Source organism: Fringilla coelebs (genome assembly GCF_963513975.1).
Source record: "Fringilla coelebs genome assembly, chromosome: 3".
Lineage (NCBI taxonomy): Eukaryota > Metazoa > Chordata > Aves > Passeriformes > Fringillidae > Fringilla > Fringilla coelebs.
In genome coordinates, this window is record NC_140030.1 from 49921491 (window position 1) to 49938408 (window position 16918).

The 16918-nt window shown below is 42.2% G+C and overlaps 2 protein-coding genes across 2 annotated transcripts in view; one reads left to right on the top strand and one right to left on the bottom strand.

Annotated features, from left to right (window-relative positions):
• MCM9 (minichromosome maintenance 9 homologous recombination repair factor) overlaps positions 1 to 16918 on the bottom strand; it is a gene marked incomplete at both ends in the record, with an annotated part of 46848 nt that overhangs the window by 14761 nt on the left and 15169 nt on the right.
• On the top strand, positions 1734 to 13904 carry ASF1A (anti-silencing function 1A histone chaperone). The gene is made up of 4 exons (XM_084202747.1): positions 1734 to 2097; positions 5572 to 5687; positions 10122 to 10298; positions 12140 to 13904. Exons 1-4 carry the CDS (start codon positions 1989 to 1991, stop codon positions 12350 to 12352), a joined length of 615 nt encoding a protein of 204 aa, XP_084058873.1. The 5' UTR covers positions 1734 to 1988; the 3' UTR covers positions 12353 to 13904.

Genomic DNA, 16918 nt, shown 5'->3' on the forward strand with positions numbered 1-16918 from the left:
TGCTGCTGCACAGGCAAAATGTCCTGTCTCGTGGCGCTGCAGGGCACCTGAGCCTTCTACAAAGAGAGGAAGGGGATGGCTTCCTGACAGGCATGCTTGCCTCCCTGCACGGCCCCTCCGGGGAGGCCTCTCCAGCAGCCGCCCTGGGGCCCTGCAGACAGCCGGGCCCCTGGGGCACCCAGCACCCCCGGCCCAGCCCAGCCCAGCCCAGGCTGCTGTGCCCAGGGGCTCCCCAGCCAGCTGCTCCATCCCAGCACCGATATCCACCGGCGGCCAAGAGGGCACTGCCATGGGCTGCAGGCTTGAGCTCACGAGCCTGGCGCCGCCTGGCACCACTGCCCTGAGCTGGGGGGCTCCTGGCATCCGGGATGCCACCAGCACCCAGCAAAATCAGCACAGAAACAGGGAGATAAAACGCTCCAAACATAGCATAACAAAAACTCAAAGAGCTGAAATGGCCCCGAACTGAAAATGCCCCTCTGCACATGGTGGAGCCCCACAGGCAAGATGGTTTAGCCTGTAAGTGAATCACTGCTTTCTTTCACATTCTTCTTAGGGAATGCTGAAAGCTTAATGCATCTTCCTACTTGATTAGACTAGTTTTGTGCATTCTGACAGCAAAAGTGCTTGTTCTGGGAGGTGTTGGGAGCAATTTCATCATGAGTGCTGGACTAAGAGTAGTTTTTCACTCTTCCCAAGCTGTCAGCATTGAAGTTGCTGTTTATACAATACTGCACAATCCTAGCATATAAAAAAACCCACTTAGGATTCTTTTAAACACTTCTGAATCTTCCTTTTTATAACTAAGGTTAAATAAAACTTCAAAATGAGCTCTAGTTGCAAGCAGTTTTTTGTCTTGTTGAGACACAGTGCTTCTTTAATGTTTTGCCTAAAGTGAATGGACAAAAGATTACGTTTTGTCCCTATTCCACCCATGGTTCTAATTTAGTTATGATATTTTGCCCTACTATTCTTCCAGCCTCAACTTTCAGCTTAGGGCACTTTCCAAGCTGGATGTGGTCTTACATTGTTTGCAACTTGCAGAGGATGAGCACTTGGAAAGGAAATTACTTTCTTCTTTAGCTCATAGGGCTCACAACTTTAAATACAACACGCTGACAAAAGATGCGTCTTCTATATATTAATCTAAACCTTATCAATTTTAATAAAAGTTTTTGTGGTAGGCAGGATAAACATAGTTCCATAAGCTATATGCCAGCAATTGAAATAAAGTTGCATCTTAAGATTTAATTTTTTCCTTTAAAATAAAATCATTGCAAGGCAACAGCTTTCAAACTAAGGTAGAGTCCCTCTTGTTCATGAATGGCGAGCTGACTAGTTTTGTGATAAGATCTTTCCTCCTGATATTCCCCCTGCCTGGATTTTAATGCACACAGAAAAAAGGGAGGACAAAAAAAAAAAAAAAAAAAAGGAAGAAGAAGAAGAAAAGAGATAAGCTCTCAGTCCTTTTCCTGGAAATCAGAGAAGCAGACGTGCCGCGCCTCCCTTAGGCTCGCCCGGATCATCTCCCGTGGCCCCGCCCCCGCCCCGGCCCCGCCCCCGGCCCGTTGGCGGTTGCTGGCGGCCGTTGCCGGCGCGCGCCGGGCGGGGGCGCTGCGGCGGGGGCGGCGCGGGGCGGGCGCGCGCGGAGGCCGCTCTGGCCGGCGCTCGGTGCCCGCCGTGCCCGCGGAGGGAGGGCCCTCGCCCGGCGAGCGGCCAATCCGGGCGGGCGCTGGCGGCGAGCAGGGGCAGAATGGGCTGTAGTTGAGCGAAATAGGGAAAGCGGCGAACAGTGTGGAGCGTTCCTGGTGTAAATAAAAGGGGGGGCGAAAAAAAAAAAAAAAAAAAAAAAGTTTGTGGAAGTCGCCGCCCTGCAGCCTCGCTCGGGCAGCGGCGCGGGGGCTTGTGCGGTGCGGGAGCCCGGCACGGAGGACTTTAGTGCGCGGCGTTAACACGCTCTGCCTATTGTTTGTGTTTTTTTCCAAAATATGGCAAAGGTTCAGGTGAACAATGTAGTGGTGTTGGATAATCCTTCTCCTTTCTACAATCCTTTCCAGTTCGAAATCACATTCGAGTGCATAGAGGACCTGTCTGAAGGTGAGTAGAATTTTTCTCCCCGATACGGATTTTGCAACCCCGGGCTCTGAGCTCGGGGCATTTAAGGCTTAAACTTTGCACAGGCCTGCGCCTACAATTTAACAGTCTCTCCACCTCGGCCGCATCGCCGTGCCGAGCCGAGGGGATGTGCCGGCCGGGCGAGGGGATGTGCCGCTCCCGCCGAGCCCGGCGCCGGGGAAAGTTGGCGGTGTCCGCCCGCTCTGGGCGCCGAGCCGGGCCCGCCGCCTCTCCCCGCCATCGGCGAGGCGGCGAGCTGCCTCAAGTTGCGAGGAACTTGTTAGAGTGGAGGTAGCCATGTTGCCAGCTTTGTGTGTGCGTGGGGGGAGCGAGCGGGAGACAGGAGGGTTGAACCGGGCTCGGCGGCCGCGCATCCCCGCGGGCACACGGGATGCTGCGTGTTTAGCCCCGCCGGTACTCGGAGCGCGGAAAACGCTCCGCGGGGATGCGTTTCGGTGGCCTCGTGCTCCATTTTAATACTAAAAAAAAAAAAAAAAAAAAAAAAAAAAAAAAAAAAAATTAAAAATCACGGTGGGAGGCAGGGGCGGGCTGACTGGCTGGCCCCGCATGCCGGCAGCAGGCAGGCAGCCGCGGTAGGTGCGCGGGGTCGGGGGCACGGCTCGGAGGGGAGCGCTGGCTGCGGGAGCCCCCGCCGGGGGGGAGGGGGCCGCCCGCCTGCCACTATTTTTGGAAGTCACTCGAAAGTTACCGACAGCCGCCAGCGGGTGGGGGAAGGCCCCGGCCTTGCCGCCCCACAGGGACCCCCGTCGTGAGCCGGGGCCGCCGCCGCGCTCCCGCCTTCCCCCCGAGTCGGGCGGGCCGCGAGCCGCCCTCGCCCCGGCCGCGCTCCGCAGCGCCGCCCCCCGGGCGGCCGCGGGACGCGCCCCGAGAGGCCGCGCGTCGCCCCGCGGGCGGGAGTTTCGAACGGCTCCGGGCGAGGGAGGGAGTGCGGGGCGCTCGTGCCCGCCGGCGGGCCGGGGAGCGGCCGCTGCCCCGAGAGCAGGAGGAGGCCGCCCGGCCGGGCTGCCTGTGAGCGGGAGAGGAAGCTGCCCGGCCGGCACTCGGCGGAGCCCAGCGCCGCCTGCTCGCCAGAGCCCCGCGGGCGGAGGGGCGAGGGCAGGGCTGCGGAGAAGGGCAGTTGTGCGCTGTCCTTGCTAAGGTGCCCTGGCAGGCTCGCTATCGCTGCGGTTTAAGTCGCCTCACCCCGCCTGCCTCTGCAGCAGAGCGTACTCGTGCGTGCCGGCGGGATGGTGACAGCGCGGGGAGGGAGGGACGGCCGCCGTGGCGGGAACTTCAGAGGAAGTCTCGCCTGAGCCAGAGTTTCCTCTAGGCCTCCTCAGCCCGTCTCCTGCCTTCTTGCAACTGACCGACGCAGCAGCTGGAGCTGTGCTCCAAGCCCCGCCACGTTGCTGGCTGGATCTCTCCGGTCAGCCCGCCCCATCCGAGGTGCAACATCGGACCCCCTCCGTGGCAACTGCTATGGCAGGTGGCAGTGCCCCTGTCAGGGGCTCTGTGCAACATGTTAGGCTTTTCCTTCCAGGTGTGCACAGTGGTATGTGATGGGCTCCTCGCACTCAGGACTTATGTTAAAGTTAATCCTGGACAGTCGTGATGAGAAGAATTATAGATGGTCCAGTGCAGAATTCTCAGCTCCTTTTCCCCACCAACATGCAAGTTAAGACTACAGGATAAATTAGGGATGACTGCTGCTATCTTTCACACTTAAAAATAAGATTAAACGCTGCTATTGTATATTTGATAAAAAGTCATTGCCTTAGCTTTCCTATGCTAATACATCTGTTTATTGTGCTGTTGTCGGCCCGTGCTCTGCAACACTGATCCTAAAATTGAATTCATGAACTCCAGCCCTCTTTCTTAAAGCGTTTGTCCTGTATCAACATACTTAAATAACCTTTAAAATTTGTTTTCAAAAAGGCTAGGTTTAGTACTAAATACTGTGAGTTGTTTAGAACAAGTTTTATACTGTTCTAGAATATTGGCACAGGATGTTGTGGTAGTCTTAAGCAGTTTAGCCTAAAAGTGCTCACTTCTTGTAAGTAGTAATTTGTCCTCAGATGCAGACAAGAAAGTTCCTTAATTATCCTGGATGAGTACCCTGCAATACTGACAACAGCTAGTACTTCATGCTTAAAAAGTAAATAAAACCTCTGATACAGTCCCTGGGAAACTGCTGTGTTGTACAGAGGAGTAAAATACCTTCCCAAGCCTTGTTTATTATGATAGTTAACCCTGAAAAACCTGCACTAATGGTAAACAAAATAAGCAAGAAGAATTCACTAAAGAGGAAAGAGAGTTGCAATCTTAAAGCAGTCAAGTTCTGTTCCAAGTGCTAATTTCTTTTTCTATGCTTAAATTCCTTTCCTGCATCCAGAAACCATGAGGCAGACCTTTGGATTTCCCAAGTGTACTAATCAAGTTAATGTAATCGCTTACAGGTTTGTGCTTTTGCAAAGGCAATCAGGGCATTGTTCACAAGGGGGAAAAAAAAATATACCATGGAAGTTTTTAGGGTACAGTTCTGAAACAACAACTTAATTAAGAAGTGTTAGTTATAATTTTTTGTAGTGATGGTGGTTTTTTTCCCCTCTTAATAACCCCAAAATCTGTCTTGCAAGATTAGTTTCATATGTGTGAATAATACTGTTTTTTGAATCAAAAAGGGAAGGTGAAAAGCTGACCCAGGAAGAGCTAATTTGGGTTAATTTGCAGTTTCAACTTTGAAACATCTGTGGGGAAGAGGCTGAGTTAGAAAACACTGATTTTTAATAAATGTTGGGATTTAATGCATGCCTTTAAGAAGCAAAATACTATACTGATTTTCTTTTTTTTGTCTATAATTCAGTTTCAGGGTGTAGATAAGATCCAAACATTACTGTCTTTAAGAATAAGGTCTAGTCATGCTTTCACATTTTTATGTACTTCCCAGGTAACACAAGTGACATATGAAGGAATGGGGGCATACAGGTACCGTGCCTGGAGCTTACCCAGTGGGTTTCTTATTTAATTAACTACTTTCCATGATCTGTGTAATTTAAGCTGTGAGGTGTATGAATTTTGGTTTTGGGAGGTTAGTCAGTATTCAAGGATGTGATGATTTATAGGCATCATCCCTCTGCTGCAGCCATTCTGACAGACTTTGAGAAGATACTCAACAGTAAAAGGGCCCTGCTGTGTATAAATTTTGAAAATTTAACTCACTGTGAAAATTGAGGGATTCCTGTGGTACAACTGACTAGAGAAAGAAAGTGGGATGATCTGGTTCATGAGGGTCAGGCATCAGTAAATTTTTCTGATGAAGACAGGTCCTTGTTATTTTAGGCTTGTTGCCAAATAAGTAATTTTAGGCTATGCAAAACTGAAGATGGGCAAGAGTGGAAGACCCCCTAACTGTAATGATAAATCATGTTTGTTTTTTTCTTCTTTTTTTTTATGTAGATTTGGAATGGAAAATAATTTATGTGGGTTCAGCTGAAAGCGAAGAGTATGATCAGGTGTTAGACTCTGTTTTAGTTGGACCTGTTCCTGCAGGCAGACACATGTTTGTATTTCAGGTAAGTTTGATTTAACCCTTTCTAAAAGTTGTGCTAATTTGATTAGGGATAACTGTATCAAACTAAGAGTCACTTGAAAAATAATGGTAAAAAAATATTGCAGTGAGCCCCTCAGGTATGATATATCTTCCTTTAAAGTCTGTTCTTGAGCTTGTATTTCTTGCTCCTGATATTTCTTGGTTATATTTTTTATTTGTGGTATCAATAATAACTGATAAAAGCACAGTTCCCATAGCTACTGATAATTTTAACCAGTCTGGTTCATAATCAGCAGTGCCAGGTGCCTGGTTTACACCAGCACCATCAGGCTCACCTCTTCTGCTGGTAGCAGTTTCAATCAGGAGCACTAGCTTAATGTAGACAACACCTTCAGAGGATCAGACCAACAAACTGATTGTAAAACTCAGCTAGAATAATCAAGACGTTTGTTTCTGTTTGGCAGAGCACATGGTCAACTGTAATGTTTGGCTAAGCATGCTAAATCATAACAAAATACAGTGATTTCTAAAATAAAGATAGAAATTCAGTGGTAAATGGGAGGTATTTAGGACACAAGTGTGTAGGTCAAGACTGCGCAAAAAAGTCTAGAACATGTGACAGTCCTAAAAAACACTGCTGTTAATGCCAAAAGTTAATAAGGAATAATGAAGGAAAAGAAAACAGGGAAAGAGCAACACTAAAATGACTTACTGGCCTAGACTTGTTTCTGTTTTAACTCAGTGAGAAGCAGGGGTGAAAACCTGAAGTGGACTTGCCTGAATTCTTACAGAAGCTTTCTTTTGTTTGGGTTAACTTCTTTTGTGGTGGTGGGGTGTTTTTGTTTGTGTATTTATTCAAAACTATAATTTTTATTAAAACTAACTCCTTTTCTCTATGAAATACTAGAAATTTTTTGTAAACTGACAGCAAAATCCATTGGATAAAAAATCAGATAGAAACTGAGTATGCCTTATTGTATAAGAACTCTGCTCTTTTCCCAAATACTATAAATTCACTTAACTAATGGCAAACGCATGCTGAAGTATGAGCATTAAAGAACACCAAAGTGCTGATGAAGTGCTGACTCCCTTATTTCTCATGGTTGCTCTAACTGGTTTAAAATAATACCAACATTTGTGGGGCAATCCTGATTAATCCTGTAAGTTCCAGGAAAGGTAGTTTATGTGGCATTTTGGGGGTGTTTTTTGTTTATTCTGGGCCTTTTGGTTTTTTCCTTAAAGAACAGGCTTAAGGAATAGGATTAGACTGGAAGTTGCAGCCTTTATTAACCACAGACACCCAAATCAGCGTTGAAACGTTTCTGTTTGGTTTTGGGGCCAGGCCTACTTTTTCCACATTACAAATAAAGCAGATGTGTAACAAGTGCTTCATTTATTAACAGTTTTTCCATTATCAAGCCGTTATAGCTTATGGCATTAATTGGGCAGAAATAGGTGATCTATTGCTCTCAGAGGGGCTACCTTGTGTTTGTATGGTGGGAAATCAGCTGGCATTTACAGTTCTAATTTGAAGATGCACTGTTCTCAGTCAAAGATCTGAAGATTCCTTGTTGATGGTGATGGGAAAGGAGCAAGAAGCAGGTGCTAAAAAAAGGCACATTTTGGCTGTGTGATTAGGCAGGTCTCAAACTAAATTTACTTGTCTTGCAGTTTTTGTAGAATGGACTCAGCAATTGTATTGTGGTTATAAATGACACTACAGCCAACTTAGGAGGAGATGTGTAGTGATTTTGCTTAGATTGGAGTAGGTCCTGTAAGAGATTCCATCTGTTAAAATATACTTTTTATTTCTTATGGAAGTATGGTTGGGTCTGAGAATATTACACTTCAAAGGCTCTGGATTTAGGGTGAGGGTAGTACTCAGCACATATGTACACAGGAAACCACCAAAACCCAAAGTGCTGCAAGAAGCCTTTGCTGATGACTGAAGCAATTTTATTCACCAAGCTGAAGCAGCCTGGGATATGGAGAAAACAAGCAAGGGAAGGCAAGAATAGGGCAAAGCACAGAACTGCAGGAGGCATGTGACACAAAGGAAAGAGATTGTCTTCATGGGGAATAGCATAAGGAAAGGACCTTTGCAGAGGAGTATAAAATTTTCAGATAATCTGTTGTAGATTTTTCTAGATAGGAAAATGGCTGAAATAGCAACTAAAATGGAGTACCACACAGATAGATTACCAAGGATGATAAAAATACCTTAGATGAGAAAAGATGTGAAACAGGTTGGGAATTCAGCCTTACAGAAAGCTGGACAATTTATGTGCTTTTCAGACTTACAAAAGCAGCTTTTTGTTTTAAAACCCCAAAACATTACCTTTAAAAGTAGTAAAGGCCCACAGCTTGGCCTATTTGTTTCTAAATCCCAGGACATACATAGTGGAACCTGATTCCTTCTTGATTCTCTTGGGTATTTGTAATAAAATCACAGAAACTTCTTTTTGAGCATGTAAGCACATAAATAATTTACTGTCCTTAAGTGCACATATAACCTTTGCCACCTACTCTGCAGCAGTAGCTATGAGAATAAATATCATGTGGAAAAGCAAGATAATTCAAGGCAACATGTGGGCTGATTTCATAAAATTCTTAAGTAATTTATAGCATAATTATGGCATATTAAGACAGTGATTTTTATGCAAAAATTAATCTACTGCCTCTGCCCACCAAAATATCTGTTTGCAGGTAATCTGCTTATTTATCATTTGGTCATACCAAGTTCTTCTTTTTTTCCTGCCATCTGTGTATGATCTTTGGTTCCTGAGTAATTAAGAAGTTTGACAAAACCAGGAAGTTGAAAATCTGAAAAAACTGTTTTAAGCAGTCTTCAGTGTCTTTTTCATGCAACAAAACAATGCATGAGAGATAAGTAGGATTAGAACAGAGTATTTCCTTGGGTTCAGAACTGTCATAGGATATTACAAGACAGAAAAGTGGGAACCTGGAAGACAATGATCCTACATTAGAATGTGAGTTGAGTTTAATGGGGAGCTAAACAGAATATGGTTCTTCTGTTGCCCATTACTGTGGAATTTAAAGTGATCAGATAGTTCTGGGTGCTGTTAAAACAAGACTACTGAGTTAAAGTAATGATGTAAACTGTATTGGCAGTTCTTGCGATTTCCTCAAGCTTCTGTATTTTTTCTGTTTCTTGGCCATCTTTTCCATTTGCCTATGCTAGTTGTAAAGCCATTCAGTCATTTTCTATTTCCTTCAGGGCTGGAGGAAGAGAAGTTCTACCTGATTCCCTGGTTTCTTCTCCTCCCTTGGGTGTATTTCTATCTGAGAGGTCTGACTCACTAATTCTTCTGCAAAGTGCCTACAGCTTCTCACAAAAAACTAGACTGGTTTGAAGGCTTAGAATTGAAATAGCGAAGAGTAGATAGCAATGCTGCATGAGCAGCAGCTCCCAAATTTCACCATGCTGAAGCATATAAATACTATAGAAAAGTAGGAATGAGAGGGACAACAGGAATTAATTCCATTCATCCTGTGTCATTAGGCAAGGCTTGTTACACGCAAACCATCTGAACGCGTAATACCAGCTTGTTCTCATAACATGGGTGTTGACTTCAGATCTTCATGTGGAATTGTAACTAGGAAGCTGTTTTACTATTACTGTATTGCTGTTACTTTAAATCCTGCAGCAGAATCAGACATCACATTTTATCAATAGATGTGGTAGTTAGGAGGCATTTTAAAGGACTGATGTGAGTTACGTTTTATGGGCAAACTTTATTGATAAGTAACTGCAGAGCCATGGTAAGTAAGGACACTGAGGAAGATTGTAGCAGTTGCATATTAATTAGGTTTGCATACTGGTAGAAAATGTCAGGTGTCTTGGAGAGATGATGCAGTTAACTGCATAAATTTTAATGAACATAGGTATAAGGAATGAAGCCAGAGAAAGTACTTAATTCCTTTACTAGAAGTCTGTGGAACAGCTCAAACCTTACCATAGCCCATCCCTTTTCATGCTGAAATATATTTGCAGTCTGTAGTTTTAAGGATATAGTCTTGTTAAGAGCAAACATACAGACCAATTCAACCTTGAGGGTGTATGAGAAAATAATCTTGCTCTACTAGATTACCAAAATGGCCTGGAGAACTGTGGCACTGTAGAACTTGAATGATGTTGGTACCCCTGTGTGAACAATGGTTCAGCTGATCATATATTTAAAAGGAGTTTTGGATCAAACCTGGCCAATTGCCCATGAGAAATGTCAGCAAACTGTTTTACTGTATTCCAATTCTGTCCTTAGAGGATGGTGTTCTAAATCTAGGGTTGATGTTGTGAAAGCAGTATATTTTCTGGTTAACTTGAACAGTTTTAAATATAGTCACTAACTTAGCTGCTGAAACACATTATTTGAGTTTCCCCTGCTAGGTAGGCATGTGCTATCAATTTTAATTTATCTTTCCCTTTCACATTTAGGCTGATGCACCTAACCCAGGGCTTATTCCAGATGCAGATGCAGTAGGTGTAACAGTTGTGCTAATTACATGCACTTACCGAGGTCAAGAATTTATTAGAGTCGGCTACTATGTAAACAATGAATATACTGAAACAGAACTGAGAGAGAATCCACCAGTAAAGCCAGATTTTTCTAAGGTAAGGCATGTTTTGTTTTAGTCATGTATCAGAGGTATGCTTATAGAAAAAGGTTTTTAAGAAACAAACCCAAACTGGTTTCATTAAGTGTATGGAATGACGCATCAAATAATGGAAAATACTTCGGGGGACAAACTGCAAGTACCATGTAGTTGTCATCAATTTAGGTGATACTGAGAGACCATGAAAAATTTCCACCATCCTGAAGACTTGGCTGTACTTTCACACTGACTGTGAAATAAACTATTGGATTTATTCCCACCTGAACCACTGTTTACAAAATCGATCTGTTTTTCAGAAAAACATGTTTTTCTAAGACCATCAACCATCATAATGTTTTTTCTAAGCCCATCATCCTGGAACTAAGTTGTAGATATTAATTTACTACAGTTGTTGCTCAGCTGTTCTAGTGTCAGAGCTACAGTTTCTGCAAAACTTTAACAAACAATCTGAGGAACAAATTAGGTGTAAAATGAGAGAACATGGGTAGCCTGGTTGGATGATTATCTGATAAATGTCTAATTTGACAAAAGAAGTATACATATAAAATTATAAAAACATATCCTTCATGGTAGTAATTAAACCAGGACTAGAATTAAGAGATGAAATGAAATAGTATGTTTTTCTATGCTTAACTTTATTTTCAGTGATCAGATACTAAAAAAAATTACTGAAAATTACAGTAAAGTTTAAGGATTCCTAAACTTCGGATATGTTCCTTCTTTATTTCTTTCATTTAAAACATAACTTGTTATGTTGGTTGCTAATGCCAAAATGGTGACTCCCTTTAACACTTGAATTTCGAATGCCTAGAACAACTTATCTTCATTCTCTGTTTTTATAAAAAGCTAGCTTAGCTTTTGCTGTTCTCTTCCATAGCAGTCATATGTTTGTATAGAGTCCTTAATGTGACTTGGGGAAAAAATGGAAATGCACAAGTAGAAGGTTATTAAACTGATGAATAATTTGGGTAATAAGCTCTACCAGGTTCTAAAAAAGAAATAGTCTTTTTAGTTAGTATAATGAGAGTACACTTTCTTGGGGAATAAAATTGACAAAGCAAACCTCTCCTGTGATCAGTCTGAAATACCATAGTGAGTGTCCACTGGCTCTAAGTTGCCATTCTCCAGGTAAGAATATAATCTTTCACCCCTTTTCAAAATAAGGAGAAAATCAGCTTTTTTTTTTTTTTTTTTTGCTGGATACATAAACAAATGAACATGTTCTCAAAAGAAAATGAAGGTCAGCCATGAGAATAAGATAGACGACTAATTGTGTCCACTGCCACTGTGTTCGTATTTTCCAAATAGAAATGTTTTTATTTTAAAACTTCAGCTGATAAATCCTCTTAGTGAAATCAGTCTAAAGTTTGGTAGTTTAAGGATAAGGTTGTACTTTTAAGTGGAGATGAGAAGTTGATGGAATTGATAGGTATTGCAAATACCATAAAGTTGATGCAAAATTTGATGAAGTAGTGTGGTTTGCAAAATCCTTGTGGGGATAGAAGTTATTTGCTTTACTAAAAGCTGGATAAAATAATAAACACTTGCACTTTACTTGCGGATCTCATTCACAGCCTTGACCTTGCAGAACAGTTAAAGCACTCTTGAGAAAGTGGCTATTTTGCTGAGGAGAATATTAGGGAAAATAAGAAGTGGTGTACTGTAAGCACATTTCTGATCCATAGGTAGTAGCTATAGATTCACATTGATGTGAATTCCCTTTTTAAGCAAATTGTTACGCAGACAAGGCTATAGGGACTAAAAGGAAAAAATCTATATGCATATGAACTCCAGTTTTAGATGTACACATTACAATCCATATATTTTCTTCTTTCCCAGCTTCAAAGGAATATTTTGGCATCTAATCCCAGAGTCACAAGATTCCACATTAATTGGGAGGACAACACTGAAAAACTGGAAGATGCAGAGAGCAGTAACCCAAATCTACAGTCCTTGCTTTCCACAGATGCATTACCTTCAGCATCAAAGGGATGGTCAACATCAGAAAATTCACTAAATGTTATGTTAGAATCTCATATGGACTGCATGTGACTAACCACCATCCTTTTGGTACTGTATATGTGTTAAACTGTAAAAACAACCAGAACTATTTCCCTCAAATTCCATAAGTACATAGTTGGAGCAATGTGATGAACTTGTTTTAAAACATCCTGTAGAAAGTTTATAAAAAAAAAAAAAAAACCAGAAAAAACCCAGCAAGCAAACAGTATTTGAGCAGATTGTGAAATATAAATACAACTATTTTTAAGTAATTGCCTTTTTTTTCTAATGTGTTATTCTATGTGGTCTAAACCAAACCTGATTAAAGTATATGTATTCTCTCCCCTCCCCCCTTACTTTGTAAGCACTATTAAAAGCTAAAGAAAGTTTAAAAGTTAAAACATTCAGGCAAAATGAAGGAATAATGCCATGGCCTCATCTCTGCTCTCCTGATTGCCAAATATAAAGTGCCCTTTAATAGCATCTTAAGAACAAAATTGTCATTAGATGAAGTGGAAAGAAAGAAAGGATCTCTTAATAACAAAGTCCAAAAATGTCCTTTTGCTCTGAAAGCAGACAGCACAGTATAATTTTAGGTGCAAGCTTCTTTTCCTTTCAAGGCACATACTTGTTACTTAAAGCCTGCAATTTGAGATTTACCATCTGCTATCTTGGATTTTAGGATGATTTTTTTTTTTTTTTAATCTCTTGCTGCTGCTGTTAGTCAAACTGTGGTTTTGCTCAGGACAGTGTTTCTTGTGAATTGGGGTGGGTACCTCAGGTCAGAGCCCTTTTTCAGCCACCCTGATAGCATACACAAGTGGTTGGAAGGATGCAAGCAATTACTGGAAGATTCTAAGCCTCAAAAGTGATAGTGTGAATATCCCAAATATGCTCTTCGGTAAGATTATTATGGATCACTACTAGTTAGTATGTTTATTTTCAGGCATGCTTTATTGTAGTCTTTTTCAGTAGTAGTAAGGAGTTTGGGTGTTTCCTTTCATTTTTTTGAAACACCTGAAATTCTAAACTTCTCTGTTTCCTCCCTAGCCTTTAAGGCAATCCTATTTACTGGTATTAACCCTGTTGTGGCAGGCATGAGACGCTCAAGACTACATTACTTGCCCTGAAGCTTCTGCAGTGAGACATGCCTATTACCTGAGGCATCCTTGAAGATAAAAGGAACTAAGCAATAACCTGTCAAGACTTAAGCCATTATTATGACACTTAAGAATTTAGTTATTCCTTCCAATCCTTGTTAGCCTTATTTATATTTACTGTGCCTGTATGTGCATTTAAATTCTAATTTGTCATGCCAGATTACAGGAATATAGTTCTATTTACTAGTCACTGCCCAAATTATGAACTTTTGTAGGTTCTGGGCCGTTCAAAAAAAGGCACATTTCATGATGATTGACACTTTAGCTCTGAATAAATACAGAATGCTTTCTGTTCTCTTTCTGCATTCTCTAATAGGATGAAGAGTTCCCAGACAGTGCTTCTGTCTTCCCACATCATTAGTGAAATTGTCTGCATTTCAAATGTGTGGTTTTGAAACTGGAAAGGAATTACCTGATCTGAATGTTTTTCTTGTATGGAAACTTAGCAGTACGCAGCTAGGGTAGATGAATGAATTAATGAAATCAATTAATATTTGGAGGCCTAGTTCTAATATGTGCTCTTAACAATCTCTCCCTAATTGTTTAAAGTGATAACCAGAAATCTAAAAATATTAACACTCATCAGTAGGACCCAACACAAAGAACTGGTTTGCTGAACTAGCAGTTACTTCACTTGAGGGCTGAAATTTTGGGAAGCTTTTGATTTTCAATTATATTGCAACTTTTTGGTCTGCAGTGACATTTTGAGATTTTTCATGCACTTTATGTTCTATTTGTAAGTCTGTTTAGGGTATCTCATAAATGTAAGCATGTAAATAACTTCATTATCTGCTGAAGGACTGACAGGCTTATGAAGTCTGCCTCAAATTAAGGCTACTGTAGTAGTATCTCAAACTCTTGCCTTTATTGAATATTCAAATGAAAACATGATCCAAGTACAAGCTGTAACCAGAATCCATCCCACTGGTAGCATGAAGGCCTTTTAGAAGCATATGCCACAAAGCGATGGAAGCAAACCATTATTGCTGCTACTGTAAAACCAACTACAAAATTTAGGCAGTAAAATGATGACACCCAGCAAACCAATTAATTTAGAGCAATGGAAAAGTGAAGCTCTGTTGTCAGTCTAAAAAGTTTAAGAAGTCATCTGTGCATGAGAACTTGTGTGCAATAAACTTCAGTCTTGACTGTGGTAAGATGCTGCCGTAAAGTCTGGCACCACCTTACCTGATACACTCATGTTGCTTGGATAGTGCTGACTCACCAATAGCAGGAAAAATAATGCTGTGCTTGGTGAGAATTGGTGATGAACAACGCTACCTCATGAACTTGGCAAGACAAATGGCATTTCTATGATTTTTGAGAGGCTGGGTCCCTCAGATCTTCGCAACTTTGTCCAGATCTTAGCAATCCATATACCCTGCCTTCTGAGTATCGCATTTCCTGACAAAATTAAGTTCCAGAGACAAAGAATTTGAGGAACCAACTTCCAGTCCCCCAGAGACTTCAGGCAATATCACAGCACAAACTTAGTGGTATTAAAAGATAGAATGCAGTAGGGCATCTGTAAAGACTTGCCCCTGATCCCTGAACGTTTTAAAACAGCAGATCTGTGCACAGCCAACCAGTGCTGACATCACAGCATTACAATTGCAAGGCTGAAGATGTTTTCACTTTGCCACAAGCCTTTACTTGAAGAGGCCACCAAGATGCAAAGCAGTGCTACAGATTCTGCTGACAGGACTGGTGATGTATCTCACTGTGTTTTCATCTCAAGACAGGCAAGCCATTAGATGACTGTCATTTGTTATTCATGTGCAAAGAAGTAAGCAGATCAGACAAAGTAACATGGATGAAAAATGTGTGTAGTTTTCATGCTTAGTTTGGACATGAAATAGTCACTGATTTATTCAGGCATCACCTTCAATCTGAATTACTATGACACTTCAATTTGAAGGAGGCAAAATGGTTCCAGCTCCATTGAAATGGAGACTAGTGAAATTTCATCTTTCCAGTGGCTTTACAAAGCTCCACTGAAAAGGCAACCCTAACTACGAATCTTCAACAATGATGCAACTTGGAGCTTTACTACAATAACCACAGTTTATGGCTTACCAGACACTGTATTCTTGAGATGGGAGTGACAAAATCACAAAGAAATCTGGTGATCTGACAGTCCATGATTTTCTTTGGAGTGCCTCAGCTGCTGGTTTTCTGGAAGTCAGCTCAGACTGAAAGGTGGCCACTTGTAGCTAGATTGATTGTCCACTGACATCTGAAAATGCTAGTAGCAAGGAAAAGGGAAAAAGCCCAAACGTGCTATGCATGTATATTCCTAGCAAATCCCATACCTAACTACCCTACTCATCCATCTGCAAGAGTACAGATGACCTAATTTACTTTGAGAGACACAGAAGTTTGGTCAGGAGATGATGGGTTAATTGTTGCTGTGGTTGCTGTGCTAAGTGCCAGCCAGAAAGATGCAGCAAAACTGACAACTGCATGTAAGGGCTGGCAGTGTGTGTGGAACTCTTCTTCCTAGGCCCTCCCATTTCTGTTTCCAGTTATAGTTCTGCTTCTTAACAGCTACTTGGTCTTGTAGTGTGTGATATGAGAGCGGTGCTGGAGAAGATGGATGTAGGGCTTTTTCCTTGATTTTTGGTCTAGGCAAAAATGATATAAGGAAGAGCCAGCTGGAGGCACTAGGAAGGCTTTCTTAAAGGCAAATTCTAGGCTTCTACATGGAACTTAGAGGGTCATTGCGGCCGGGGGGCGGGGATGGAGGGAGGATACATTTAAACATTTCCAGCTTTAGGTAATGCAGTTTTGGAGGCATGGCTGGGTACTCACTGACCACAGCCCGAGGGGTATGACTGCAGACAAGAAAAAGTCAGAGGAAGGAGGTGTGTGTGTTACACCAGATGCAAGAGACAACAGCTACATGTTACCAGCAGTGTTAAGAACTGGCCAGAACTTTTATGGAGTTCTTTGGTCTCCCTCCAAAAGTCCCTCGGCCCCATGAGATAAGGAGGCCGGCCTTTCAAAATAAATGTATCCTCCAGTTTGTCCTTTCTCACTGGGGGGGCCGGCCAGACCTACACTTACACAAACTGGAAAGAAAGACAGGCTTCACAGTATGGTAAAGGATATGCTGAAGATATCTATTCATCCAAAAATCAACTGCTTGAAATGCCTGTCATTTCAACAGCAGGATGAAAAAGTCTGATGAAGGCTGGCCCAGAGGTGTTAGAAGTGTATGAGACCCGAAACCTTCAATCAACATGACAAGATACTGTTCCTGCAGTATTTCCCATCTGGACTAACTATAAGCTTTCAGATATATAGCTGCTTGAAAAAAACCTAAAATTTTTGAAGATAGGTATCTCTTGGGCTAACTTATCTCTGTCATGCAGGTAGACAAGGTAAGCTGTCTCAGGACAAAGCCATTTTGGAACAACATTACTGAGAAGAAATTAAGGGAACTAAAGAAGAGAAG

Coding starts and splice junctions, on each gene's coding strand:
- ASF1A (XM_084202747.1), top strand. CDS start 1,989: ATGGCAAAGGTTCAGGTGAACAATGTAGTGGTGTTGGATAATCCTTCT. Junction 2,098..5,571: donor CATAGAGGACCTGTCTGAAG/GTGAGTAGAATT, acceptor TTTTTTATGTAG/ATTTGGAATGGAAAATAATT. Junction 10,299..12,139: donor TAAAGCCAGATTTTTCTAAG/GTAAGGCATGTT, acceptor CTTCTTTCCCAG/CTTCAAAGGAATATTTTGGC.